This window comes from Dermacentor albipictus, chromosome 1 (assembly GCF_038994185.2).
Source record: "Dermacentor albipictus isolate Rhodes 1998 colony chromosome 1, USDA_Dalb.pri_finalv2, whole genome shotgun sequence".
Classification (NCBI taxonomy): Eukaryota; Metazoa; Arthropoda; class Arachnida; order Ixodida; family Ixodidae; genus Dermacentor; species Dermacentor albipictus.
In genome coordinates, this window is record NC_091821.1 from 375,107,872 (window position 1) to 375,121,309 (window position 13,438).

At 45.7% G+C, this 13,438-nt stretch overlaps 1 protein-coding gene across 4 annotated transcripts in view; it reads left to right on the top strand.

Annotated features, from left to right (window-relative positions):
- Window positions 1-13,438, top strand: part of ctrip (E3 ubiquitin-protein ligase ctrip) — a 160,207-nt gene that overhangs the window by 65,564 nt on the left and 81,205 nt on the right. For all 4 annotated transcript variants that reach the window (XM_065431586.2, XM_065431585.1, XM_065431588.1 and 1 more), the window contains exons 16-17: window positions 3,149-3,265; window positions 10,431-10,702. In XM_065431586.2, coding sequence (XP_065287658.1) covers window positions 3,149-3,265; window positions 10,431-10,702 — 389 coding nt within the window. The remainder of the gene's footprint in view (window positions 1-3,148; window positions 3,266-10,430; window positions 10,703-13,438) is intronic.

The window sequence follows — 13,438 nt, forward strand, 5'->3', positions numbered from 1 at the left end:
TTCATACACTTTTATTACCCTTAATTTATCGTTTCTTTAGTTCAGTCAGTAAGTACAAGTAATTTCTCCTATGTTTTCCTTGGTGTCTTTATTGGCTTCTCATATGATTAACAAAAATCGGGCCCCTCGGTTAACCCTCTTTTTTTCTCGTTCTTGCATAACGAGGATCTCGAATCCGGCAACATTGATGCCTTCAAGTTGCATTTGCGGGTTTGACCAGTTGCCTTCACCCAGAAAGACCACGTATTAGTGACGCCTGCCGCAGAAAGGATGTTCCACATTCGCCGCTAAGGTTTGCGAGTGGTGGTGCTGGCTAACACTCCCAGGGTTCTACTAGGAATCGTAAATACCCAAGAAAGTGGATGGGGAAACGGAAAAACTTGGTGCAAAGCTCTGAAGAATGAAGAGCACCATCTAAGTCGCGATGGACGGACAATCTGTTCGCGACCACTTCACTGCCTAAAAGCTAATTTGGATGTGCATGCGGTATTGAAAAGCATTTCTCAGATGAAGGCGTGCATCATGGCTGCGCTGCGCAAGGAATTTGTGTTTTCGCCGCTGTGAGTGCTGATCAGTCATGAGATGACGAGAATTGCTGCTTCTGCCGTGCCTTTGTGGAAAATAGAAGCAGGATTTGCTGATTCATCCGGTAAATAAAAGCGTGTTGGCATAGTAAGCATTTGTTTGTTTTCTTGATAACCTCCATAATTTGACATTCTGTACATTTTTACATTTTTCTTCGGTCTCGTGGAATAAGAATTAACGAGATTCTACCATATGAGATCTGACTTAATTTGACATGAAATTGGCAACTGGTGGATGTGCGCTCATGATTTAGTTCACATAGTATCGTTTATTTTTAATATTCTGGGTATTCAACTAGGATAGTTAGTGCTATGCAAGTATATACATAAAACGTTGGTGCAATCCCGTTACATATGGTTACCCGGCGCCAACAATCACGATCAAGAACACACAAGATTACTCTGTTGAGTTATGCTTATTTCTTACTGGTTCATACATTCCTGGAAAACACAATATTTTGGCATGAATGTTCAGTGCATTGCTAAACTGCGATTGTAGGATACGTTTTCCCACCACTAGGTCGTACGTAAACAAAAAATATGCGAGGCGCATACGATTTTGAACAATATCTTCCTGCCGAGGCCTCTTAACCACAATACTGCTCCCGTAAAAGTGCCAGCGCATGCTCAGTTTCTTATCCCAGTACCAGCAAATCCCCTCTTGGGTCGTCGCAGGCCTCACACACAGCTATCACTGCCAACCCTATTGTAGTAGGCGCTCACTACGGTGAAGGGGCCTGTCGTAATAGTCTATACACAATTTGCCAGGTTCCCTTACTGGATAGTTGCTAAATTTAGGGGGCCTTTTTTTATTCCATCGCAGGTTATGTGTGCAGAGTGTTGCTAGTTAGTGGATGGGGGGACCTGTCTCACTGGGGCACTCATTAACAATGTAACAATGTGGCATCTACCTAAGGCCGCCACCCTCCTCATTGGCACGTGTCTCAGCTGTAGCTACGCAAGACGTAGTGCCTTTGGAAGCCTACTGCACACTTTTAGTAGGCGATAATCCAAACAAACCACCATTTCCTGTTGCAGGGGGTGTGATGCGAGCATCGCGTTCCATTCGGGTGATATCTGCCCACTAGCTCGATTTCGTTTCGCTTTCCCGTGGGTCTCGGAACACTAAGCAAAGAAGCGCATCTCAGGTGGCCGAAGCCCCATCAGCTGGATGCGCGTCAGCCTCTCCTGCTTCTTGCCCCCAACGATTCACACAACACTTTTAATTACATAGATATCAAGTACGGTTGAGTCTGTCAAATTTTTAAATTTGAATCGTACATTTTCCCAGTTAATACGTATTTGCTTGTTGTTTTGCAACACTTATGAACGAGGTTTTACTGTATTTATTTGCAACACCTTTAGCACAGTAGCACAATTTATAGGAGGGGGTGAATCTCATGTCAAGTACAGTTAAACCTCAATATAACGAACTTCAGTATGTGGAAGTTCTCGATATGGCGAAGTATATAACTTTTCATAACCTGTTGTCCATATGTTGTATATGTATTTAGAACCTTAATATAACAAAGTGTGTTTGTGCGTGATTTCAATATAACGAAATTTCACTGCTGCCGCAGAGGAATGAATAGACAACAAATGGAAACTTCTGTGTACGCAGATGGTCAAATGATTTAATCACCAGCGGCTGCTTGCAAATGCACCTCTCAAATTGCGCACTGCCCGACTAGAGCATCTGCGGAAGTGGAGCCGCATCATGTTCTGTATAAAACACTAGTGCAATAAGATCCAATCGTGCCCCACGCACGATTGTGCTTTAGGTGGTAGTGAAAGTGTGCAAGGGTGAGACAAGAAAGACGGTGCTTTCACGAGTGTCGCCTTCCCAAGCAAGCAAAGGGAAAGAGGAAAGGGGAGGGAGCTCGCGGTAACGCGATCAAGCGGGCGCGGAGTGGGGGCAGAGTGAAGGGCAAGTTGGCGTGGCACGTCTCGGCCATGGCTGCACATGGCTGTAAGCGCAGCGGAGCGCATACACAGCCCTGCAAGCTGCTTTAGAGGTAATTTTTCATGTGCGCAAAGAGTGGGCGTGCCAAGGCAGCTTGGTACCATGTAAAAGCTCTCCTACTGAGCATTTACTAGGGGAGGTTTCATAATCTCAAATTTCATAATCTCAAATTTCATAATCTCACCTGTTGGAGTGAGAGACGGGCAATGCTATTGGCCACAAGGGTGGAGGGCACTTGAAGGCGTGGCTGGCTTCGTTTAATTCGTAGCGCCGAGAAGGTATCATTGACATACGTAGCATGAAACTATCATTCGTCGCCAACTCCCAAATTTATCAAAGTGAATTGTTTTATTATTCAAATTTGCTTTTCTTGATTGCCTGATAATTAGGAAAATTCTGCGGCCCCTTTCCGTGTAAGAAACATAGATCGGCGTCTGTAGTTAATTGCATAAAAGGTCAAATTTCAATACAACATTTCGATATAACGAAGCAAATTGCCGATTTTACCGACTGTTATATTAAGGCTTCACTGTACCTGTTCCCTCCTTTCGGTTGACATGTATGGTGGTAATTTTCTTTCGTTTGTTTGAATAAATTCTAGGTGCTGCGGTCCCAACTGGTTGCCTCACACCTGGCAGCCATGCTGTCTTCTCAAGACCTCCACGTTGTGGTGGGTGCACTACAGATGGCTGACATTCTGATGCAAAAGCTCCCTGAGGTGAGCAAGCATGACCACTGGTTACAGTCGCCGACAGATTTTCTTGGATGAGTGATTTGCCTTACCTGCTCGATTATGTAGACTTCCCTGTGGCTCAGCTGCCTACTCTATACAGTGAAACCTCGTTAAACCGTAGCCGGCCGGAGCTCGGAAAAAGTACGTACTAAACGGTAGTACTGTTTAAGCGAAATAGCATGAGATCGCCTACACCTGTCGAAAACGGAACTCAGAGAGAGTGCGATGAAAGGGGAAAAAAACATGCAGTATTTATTCACTTCGCGGGATGTAAGTGTTATTTTCGTTTGATATCGCGGCGGCCTAGCACGACGACAGCGGACTCAAACTTACTGAAGCTGCGTGCCAGCTTCTCAGCCAGCCCCCCTCCTCTCGGCAAACACTCGCACGGCAGATTCCTTGTTGGCGTTACGTATTCTCCGTGCACGCGCACAGTAGTGCTGCATAAGTCCCGGGGCGCCTTTTTCATTGCCAGGTGCCGGAGTTCGGAAAACTTTTCGTTTGGAATGGTTACGTTATCGCGCCCTTGTTCTCCTTGCGACGATCGCATTCATGAGGCTGACGTAACGCGCAGCTTCTGCCACTGTCGGGCCTGAATAGCCCGTGCTGTCACTTTCCGTGTCGTCCTCATCACTGTCGCTAGTTGACACTTCGGCAACAACAGCGGCAACGAGTGAAAAGTCGAACCTCGTAGCCGACATCTCTTCGCAGTCGCAGCAGCGCTGCCGAGCAACTTCGCATTCCAAATGCCACACACTGTAGTCAACAGCAGATCCATGTCGCGGGCCAGCGCCGACTTCTTCGTGTTACATTCGGTAGCACAGACGATGTCTAATTTTTCTTCTATGCTGAGCACCCGGCGTCTTTTTTATCCTAGCTTCGGCATGATGAGAGTCCTCGCTTGCACGATGCTACAACGCTCTCTGGCACGGCGTTACAGTGAACTAGAAGCAATTCAGTGCAACGAGCGGAGGGGGCTGCGCCTTGCGGCGTGTGTCACCCGCGGTGGCACCCGAAGCGGTGGCGCTGCCGTCGACCACTCTTGAAGGCGACAGGTCTGGGCACGCAATACCATTGCATTTCAGCGGTGTGTTTTGGTGGTGGCTTTTTGCTCTGTGCGGTTGTGCGTCGCAAGCGTTCTCTTGTGAATGCGGCCACTTGCATCAATGAGTGCAAAGCAACGTCTCAACTATTGCTACGCCCCAGGGTGTAGCACAGGATACGCCCGAACTAACAGTGCGAAGAAGCTATCGTTATTCAAGGCGCCTGCAGACCCGGAACGGAGGTGCACGTGGGAGAGAAACCTACATAGAGCCGACAAGCCGCTAACCACAGACTGCGCGGTATGTGAGCTGCATTTTGAGCAGCGCTTCATTGTTCGGGACTATGTGCACCGTATAAATGGGGAGGAAGTTCGCATCCCACGCGGTACGCCTACGCTTACTCCGGACGCAGTCCCCACAATTTTGCCAAATCTGCCAGCTTACCTGAGCAAGCAGCCTACTCCCAAGAGGAACGAAAGAAAAAGGAAAGGCGATGACGAAGTCCCACCACGAAAAAAGGCACGAGGGCAGCTTGCAGAGACGACAGAGGTTGACGAACCTACGGGTGCGACGGTTGACAACGAAGTCTGTGTGGCCGCGACTGTCGCTGCGGTGACGAAAATAAAAGTGCCTGGGAAGCGCTGGACGCTACATGAACTTCACGACGCAGACGGAGTATGTTTTACTTCATGTTCCCTCGACTCGCTCTCAGGTGAGGTGAATGTGGAAAAGGCCGTGTTCTTCACTGCAAACAGTGCCGGTGCTATGAACTCGAAGACGTTCGTGCTGGGTAAGCAGGTGGCTGGCGCGTCAGTGGCAACTATTCAAGATGCTATAACCACTCTGCTGGAAGCGCATGATATGCACCTCTGCAAAGGCGCAGCGTCACGGAATGAAAGCTGCCTAACTACCAGCTTAACAATGAGATTGCAAGGCCAAATTAGGCGCGAGGCAAGAGCAGCTTATAGTACTAACTGCCTAGGCAAGACAACAAAAGAAGGAACAGCTTGCGTCGTTTGCAAGTATCTTTAACATTCGAGCATCTTTGAAGGAAGTTGTCTGCAAGAAGCCCCATCCTGTTGAGAGCAGTCGGTTCTTAAATTTTCTCTCTGATTTTCCTCACCTAGTAAAAAACGTGCGAAACAGGCTTCTCACCACGACTTTTGACACCCCTGATGGTGCAGTTTCAATGCAGTTTCCAAGAGAAGCTCTCAAACTGGATAGCAATGCTGTCACTATGAAAGCAATGCCTGGAATAACCAGCGTCCACGTATTCCCCAACAATTTCGAAAAAATGCGGGCAAGTTATGCATTCCAGTTGTTTGGGCATGGTCCTTTGAGGGCATTCTTTCTTTACCGTACTCATTTGGAAAGGAGCTGTGGTAAAATTGAAGCGACAGAGAAGTTCTTCATGAGAATGAAGTCACTGATTGCTGTGATGACTGCAAGGTACGCAGCCGAAGATCTCCGACTCCATTCTGCAGGTGAAGAAACCATTAAGGAAATGCTATGTTTCCTGGACGTCTGGGAGCGCCATGCTGATAAGAAGAAATTTCTGAGCGAGTCCACTGCAGAAGGCTTAAGAGTTACTCTAACAAGTACTCTTGAGCTTCTTCGCTATTTGCATCACCAAGTTGGCTTTAGCTACTTGTTGACATCCCGGCTGAGCCAGGATAAAGTGGAAAACTTTTTTGGAATCGTTAGACTCTCATCTGGCTGCAACTCACACCCAACGCCACAGCAGTTTCTGCTAACTGTTAACTGTCTCTCTTTTTATAACTTGGCGCACAGTGTTGCAGGCGGGAATGCAGAGGGAGATGTCATCAGTTCTCTTCTTGATGTTGGGGACCGGGAAGGAACTTCAAAGCAACAGCTGATTGACCAGATGAAGCTTTGCACAGAAAAACAAGCAGTACCTTCAAGTTCACATGGCAGTGAAGCAGTGGAACACGAGTACAATGTCCAGAGGAGCGACTCAAGGCTTATATATTACATTTCCGGATACGTGGCCAAAAAGTGTGTGCTGCCCACCAAATGCTGTGCGTGTAATGACAGCCTCTTACTTCCAACAGAAGAAGGGCGCCGCTTGCATGCTGCAGAATTTGTGCGCCATAATGATGAAGGAGGTTTACTCTACCCCTCGGTGGAACTGTTCCGCTTTATAACAAGGCTTGAAGACATTTTCACTAATTGCTTTAGTGCACAAAAAGTTCATCGGGAAAGCGTAATGGACATCCTGCATATGATTCATTGCGCCGCTCCCTTGAAGGTGGGATGCAGAGATCATGCAGAAAGCCTGACTCCTCGCATAGTCAGCTTTTATGTCACCACACGGCTCCATTTTTTTATCAAAGGCTTGAATAAAGCACATATGCTGTCAAAAAGAAAGGCAGCACAGCACCTGAAGCTAAGCAGACTGACTTAGCCCAATTTCTAAGCTGCTTGTTAAGTACATAAAGCTCTCGGGATGATTCTTGCGCTATTACAGAGCGCCTGGAATAAAATCGTATGGGACAGAGAAATCAGTTTCGAAGTCGTTCTCCCTTTTTTTCTGCGCGTCAGATTTCGTCTTGTGCAGCACATACTTTAAAAATGAAGTGCTTTCTCGTGTAGCCTTAATTTGACGGATATCTGTGCATGCGCACCCTAGCAGACACTGTAAGGTGTCTTTTGCGATCGCGAACATCATGCGAATATTTGGTCCCGCAAATGACAATTGCTTCGCAAAATTTGGTACTCGCAAATTATTCCGGTAGTGCCATCTAGTCCGAGTTGACGACTAAGCGTGAAAAAAGAAATTGCAGCGCATCGACTGTCCTTCGTCTGCTACTGGCTTTGCTCAGTAAGACACGCCCAAAATCTTACGGCCACCTCAAACACCTCTACGCACATAAAGTACCCAAAAAATAATTGAAAACCCAAGCTGAATTGCGTTAAAACAGCGGCTGTGCATAACCAAACACGCTTTCTATTTTTGTGTGCCACGTACGCTTCAGAGGGGAACAGGACGAGCTTTCAAGAGCGGTCGATTGCAGCGCCGCCGCTGCAGGTGCCACCGCGCGCGTCAGCGGAGAGGCGCGGTCGTGCCACTGGAAAGTATTCTAGTACACTGTAACGGCGTCTATGCGGCGTCGAAATGATGTTGATGTTGATGCGGCTTCACGTGCAAACGCACAGGGCGCTTGGAGGCCGTTGTACCGATCTCTGAGGCTTGTTGTTCTGCCGGGCCGCCCGATGGAGACGACGCACCGCCGTGTTTGCGCGACAAAAAGTGGAAACGCTACGTTTTAACCGATGCGTACGCAATAAGCTGGTACGGTTTATGCGGATACAAAATACATTATGTTCAATGGCCGCTGAGTCGGGGAATTGACTTTACTACTTTTAAACCAAAACTACTGTTTAAGCGGGTACGGTTTAACGAGGTTTTACTGTAGAACCAATGTACAACGGTGACCAATATTTTGGATGCCATGCGATGTTGCCACATTTCATGCTGTTGTCTTGGCATGCTCCACTGTGCAGTGGTGGAGTTGAGCTTTTTCTATGGCCGTATATGGGCAGGTGTATCTAAAGAGGAATGCAAAGTGAAAACATGTAGCATTGGTTGAAGTTTGTATTTCTTTACGGTCAATTCAGCAAGTTTACCAGGATGAAAATTAGGGCCAATTGGTGTGCGTGTGCATGTGTGTGCGCGTGCATGCATGGGCCTTGCTTTGTCTTCCTTTCGAGCATGTGTATCGAACTGCTTTACCGTTAGCAACCTGCTCAAACAAAGTTTTATGAAAAGGACCCTGAAACAATTTTGACAATATTCTACAAACATACTGAGTCGTTAGAGCAGGTCCTTCTGATCATTAATTGCCGCATCTTAGTGCTTTGCGTAAGGCATGTAATTTATTATAAGGTTCAAAAAATGTACATCGCTGCCGATCGCAGCACACTGCTCGGCGGAATTTTCAGCCACCCCTACCCATGGGACGTAAATCACCCAGTTGACGTCATGTGGGCGAGCTATCCGATTGGCTGCCCAGGGTGCCTCATCGATAATTTTTCCACTTTATGGTGAACAAATGATCTTCGTAATAGTTGGAATGTTAGTTAATTTGTTTCTGTAAAAACAGAGTAACAGAAAGAGAATGCACAAGAACAGTTTCTCACTACACTTAAGCACTTCCGGCACACAGCAAGTGTCGTCTGCTTGTGTTACATGCTCCATTTTGACGAGAGCTCTGCGGTCAGTCGGTCTGTCTTTTCGCGAGCACTGTGATTCAACTTTGTTGCGTTGTGGACTGCAAACGTAGCGACTGGCAATAGGTCAAGCTGTGACATCGTGTCCCTCTGCACGGCAGCAGACGAGCAAACTGGCTGCAGCGCATCGGACTGCCACTATCCAATTGGCGCCAGGATTTGCACGTTTGCGGCCGTCACTTTACACCGGAATATTACTGATGCAATAGCATTTCGCGAGTCCGGTATTAGGGTAAACGCAAGTGCCAGGCCCGTGTCCCCTTGCGTGTGTTTCACGGGATGAGCAGAAACGCAAATGTGAATAGTTTGCATGGTGCTGCCACCTGGTGGCACAGAGCTCAACCACACACAGTAGCAGTAACAAAATGTTTTCTTCTTTGCTGCTGGTGTAAATTTTTCACAGGAGTGTAATCATTAACACATTGTTTTTGTAATTGTTTAAAATGTTTTACACTTGGTTGTACAATATTAGCTCTTTGTTTGGCTGGTTAAGCTCTGCACCAACAGGTGGCTGGACTGTGATTACCGTTCAGGCAGCTCACGTACGTCTACGCTAAAGTTCCTTCATCAGCTTGAGTTTGTCTCCACTGTTCCGTTGAAACACCCAACTAGCCTGTGGTTACCGGAATACCAGACACGTTCAGCGCTGCGACAGAATGCTCGCAACACTCGCTGCTTCTATAGCTCTCGCTTGGGGTCGACTGCCAAGCAGCTGGCGGAGAGTTTGGAGAGGCTTCGTGCGCGCGCTCCTAGAGAACCGGAAGTCGACGACATGATGTGCCATCATGACGCAAAGCCAGTGAAGGCGGAGCTTAGCCCCGATCACTCGGCGAATGAGTTGAGGGGAAAATGCACGACTATGAAGGAGGGTAACTTGTAGTCGTCTGTGGCTCTCTTAATGTGAGACGTTTCACACAAATTGTGGTGCGAATGATTAACTTTGGATGTACCCTACGCGTCTACAAAATTTGTCCAAACCATTTCAGGGGCTTTTTAAAACTGTCAGGCGGGATCGGCAGCAACCTGGGTTAATGTTTTGTTTTGGAAGTGTTGCTGTAGGGCGCCAGACAGTTCTCGCACCTTTAGAACAATGGTGTCGTTCATTGTGTAACAGTGTTGTGCACCATTGTTCTCTGGCAGACTATTCTTTTTACCATGGGACTTTAGGGTTCAACATATTTACTCCGAGCTGCTGTGCCTCGTGGTAACTTGGTTGTGTAGATCAGAACCAGGAACCATCTGGCATTGTGTGAGCTTTCTAAAAGCAGAATACACAGAGCTTGTAGCGGGCAACAACCTTTTGCAGGGGCTGCGGGAAGTGGTTGAACAACCAACTGGCCATGATGACTCTTAGCCTGTACTTATCGCATGCATGCTGCCAGTGTTCACTCATTGTGACTTTCTCGTCAGCTGCCCCATCGCAAACTCTCCTTCAATCATTTGCTTTTTGTGTGCTTGCTTCTGTGTGGGGGAGGTAGCTGAAGTGGCAAATTTGAGGACGGAGAAATGTGCTTTCCGATGAGACTGAGATGGCGCTCGGTTGTGCCGTTCTAGAGGTATTGTCTTGAAAAATGCGGTTCTTCCATGATTTCTGCGAAATTTTTCGCCACCTTGGCTGATACATTAAATTTTTTAGAGCACTTTTACGTGGTTTTAAGCAATAATATTTCAGGATCAGATAGAAAAGGGGTTATAGAAACTGAAAATGTGATTTTCAGTAAATTGATTTTCTTGGCCACTTCACACAATGTGAAAGCTAGGTCCCCGCTTAAGTGCACTTGCTCTAAACGTAGGTCTGAGAGTAAAAAATTTCTGGTCTATAGCTTCCTCTGCAAATGTTTCCTTTCTTTGTGCAGGTGTTTGGGGTGCACTTTCGACGAGAGGGTGTCATGCACAGAGTGAAGCAGCTGGCTCAGGAAGAAGTGTCCACAGCTAGTGGTGATGGGTCATCTGGTGCAACCAAGTTTGCCGAGGACTCAACTCCTCTGGCCAGCTCTAGCCGCGACGGCCACACAGCTGCCACTATGCTCTGGGGCGCTCTGTCCTCCACCTCAGTTGGTCACCTTCCACCTATGAACAATGCTGGGGACAGTGACCACTTCAGTATGGGTGCAGCCAGTGCTCAGATGTGAGTGTATTGTGTTCACTTCAGCTACAGCACTAGATTCATTGACTAAAGTTCCTTCATCTTAAATACAAGTGCTTGGTGTCACACCTTGACAATAATTCATAGTTCTGTCGGTGTTATCGCATTAAATCGTTAACTGTTTCGCTCTCAAATGAATTACATTTAAACTCAAATTTTTTCATGACACATACACAGATTTGGAACACGCTGTTAATGTCATTGCTTAGCAGACATGTATTTTACAGTTGAACTTGGTTATACCAGTATTCAAGTGGCAAAAAAATTCCATTGTTATAAGTCATAATTGGTATAACCAGATTGCATGGAAGAAGCAGAGAGGACAAACATTGAAACATTTTAATTCGACAGAAACAAGTTCTGTTCAACCAACTTACAGCACTACTTGCCTTAACAATAGTCTGATGTAACAATGAGCAGGCACCTTGTATTTTTGTGTGTTCTATAGTAAATTTTCCTGCGTACTTCAAGGTTCCCATGCCACATTATGGGCTAAACAATTAAGTCTGGCTACTGGGTCTCTGGAATGCCAAGGAATGCGAAATCATTGAAAAGAAAAACATTTGAGCTGCTGCACCCATCTACATGATGCATCCGCTTGTGCGCCATATACAGCATGCCTTTGCTGCATCGCCAGCTTTGTGTGCCTCTCTCCGCTCTCCGATTTCTCTGATTTTTTAAAATTTCTTTTTCTGAGAGGCTGAAGGGAGACTGAAGAGAAGCATGAAAGGCATTCACGGAACACATGTGGGTGCGATGCATTGCATTTTTTTAAATGCGAAACATTTTCTTGTCTACTCACAACAGAAAAACTGTTTCTGACCTGATCTGGTCTCTAATAGAATGGTTCACACATTAAAAAAAAGGCTGTGGTTTGGCGGTGGTGCATATTGAATTGGGGACCACGCACTCAACAACTGAGTGTCCTATCATTAGGCTATCTGCATAGGCCTTGAATCTATGAATAAATATGAACCATAAGCATGAGTCTCTCGCAAAAATAAGATAAAAGTGCAGTTGCAGTGACATAGCACCTCATTGCAGTTTCTCGTAAAAAGTGCAGTGTACTTGTGTACCGTCAGGGCTGCATGTCGGGAACAAAGACATAGCAAGATTAGTTTGGGTGACATAGCGTCTTGTCGTGGATTTGCACTGCAGTTGCGCATAAAAAGGCTCTATTCGGGTTGCACTCGTTTGTGAAAGAGGGAGAGAGAGGTAGCAGGTACAGGGCGCAGTGACGTGGCATCTCATCACGGTTTCTCGTACCAGAAAGAATGTGGTTCGCTTGATGTAGCGTAGTGTTGCTTGCTTTGCACTGCATTGGCGCAGTATAGCTTGGAGTGTCGCACGTTTGCCTCGCAAGCCATCTTCCAAGGAAGTTCTGGAAAGGAAACATTGCCGTGCTGCAGCAGAATACAGCTGCAGTACCCGCCACCCAAGGAAGTAGATCAGGAGTGAAAATGTCATGCAGCAGTGGAATGCCGATACAAGGCCAGCAAGTGGCAGAATGCAGATGAAGCAAGTGCTACTCAAGAACAAAGTCTTCATGCAGTGAAAGGAAGATCCACACTGCAAAAGAAAGGAAGAAAAGCATCAAAGCCGCAATGGAGCCGCAATGGAAGAAGAATAAGAAAAATGTACACATAAATGAAAAGTTAACCCATTACTTTGCAGCTTCATGCTATTATTCAAAAATCCTTCGTGGATAATCACCTTAATTTGTTTTAGCAATCAGTTATTTAATTATCTTACAGCATTTTTCCTTCTGGCTTACACATCCAGTACTCGGATTTAATTAACAATAGCCAATCCAAGGGAACATTGTAGCGATTGGCGTTCGTCATATGTTGCTAAATCCAGTATTGCTATAAGTGGGTTCGACTGTATTTCTGCATATTGTTCTCGCCAAGATGATACATTGCCTGTTTTGATACATTCTGCCTTGTTTGTGCCTATCTTTGCTGTCTCGCTGTCCAACTTTGGGCCTGACAATGCATGCATTATTTGTCACAATTTAGGTTAGTAAGGGTTTATAGGTTACTGCATGTTAAGGCAGCCTGGTCCTGAAAGTGACAATTATTTTTCAACCAATATTGATGAATTTATGCATACTTGCTTAGTTCTTCATCCGAATTTTAAATATTTCGTTTTTTGTACAGGGCAATTATTTCACGAATTATCCAAAATAATTAAAAGCCACACTATTATTTTGGGCCTCCATTGTTAGAAAATGGCGAAATGAAAATTTAATTTTAAAGCATGTGTCAATAGCCCATAAGGTGAAGAATGCAATAATGCAAGCATTATTAAAAAGGAGGTCTATATAAATGCCATTTTAATACATAGAACTTCAGTTTTTGCATTGTGAGAACAGTACAGCAAGAATTAAAGAAAGACTTAAATTTTGAAGCCAGAACATCAAAATCTACATTGTACCACTTATCATACCAGCTGTCACTGCAAAAAAAACCATCTACTCTGGCCGCTGGACATATCAACGCTGGCAGATTGCGGAGAGTAAAAAATAATAATTGTAAGAAAATAGCATAAAACAACTTGGATAGGAGGAACATGGGTTTATCTTGTTAATTTTGTTATTTGTTGCCCAAAATATTGATCCTTGAAGCAAGATACTTTACAAATTAGTGCAAAAAGTTACAAATTCTAAACATCACAACTTTAAAGGGACACTAAAGGCAAATACTAAGTTGGTGTGGA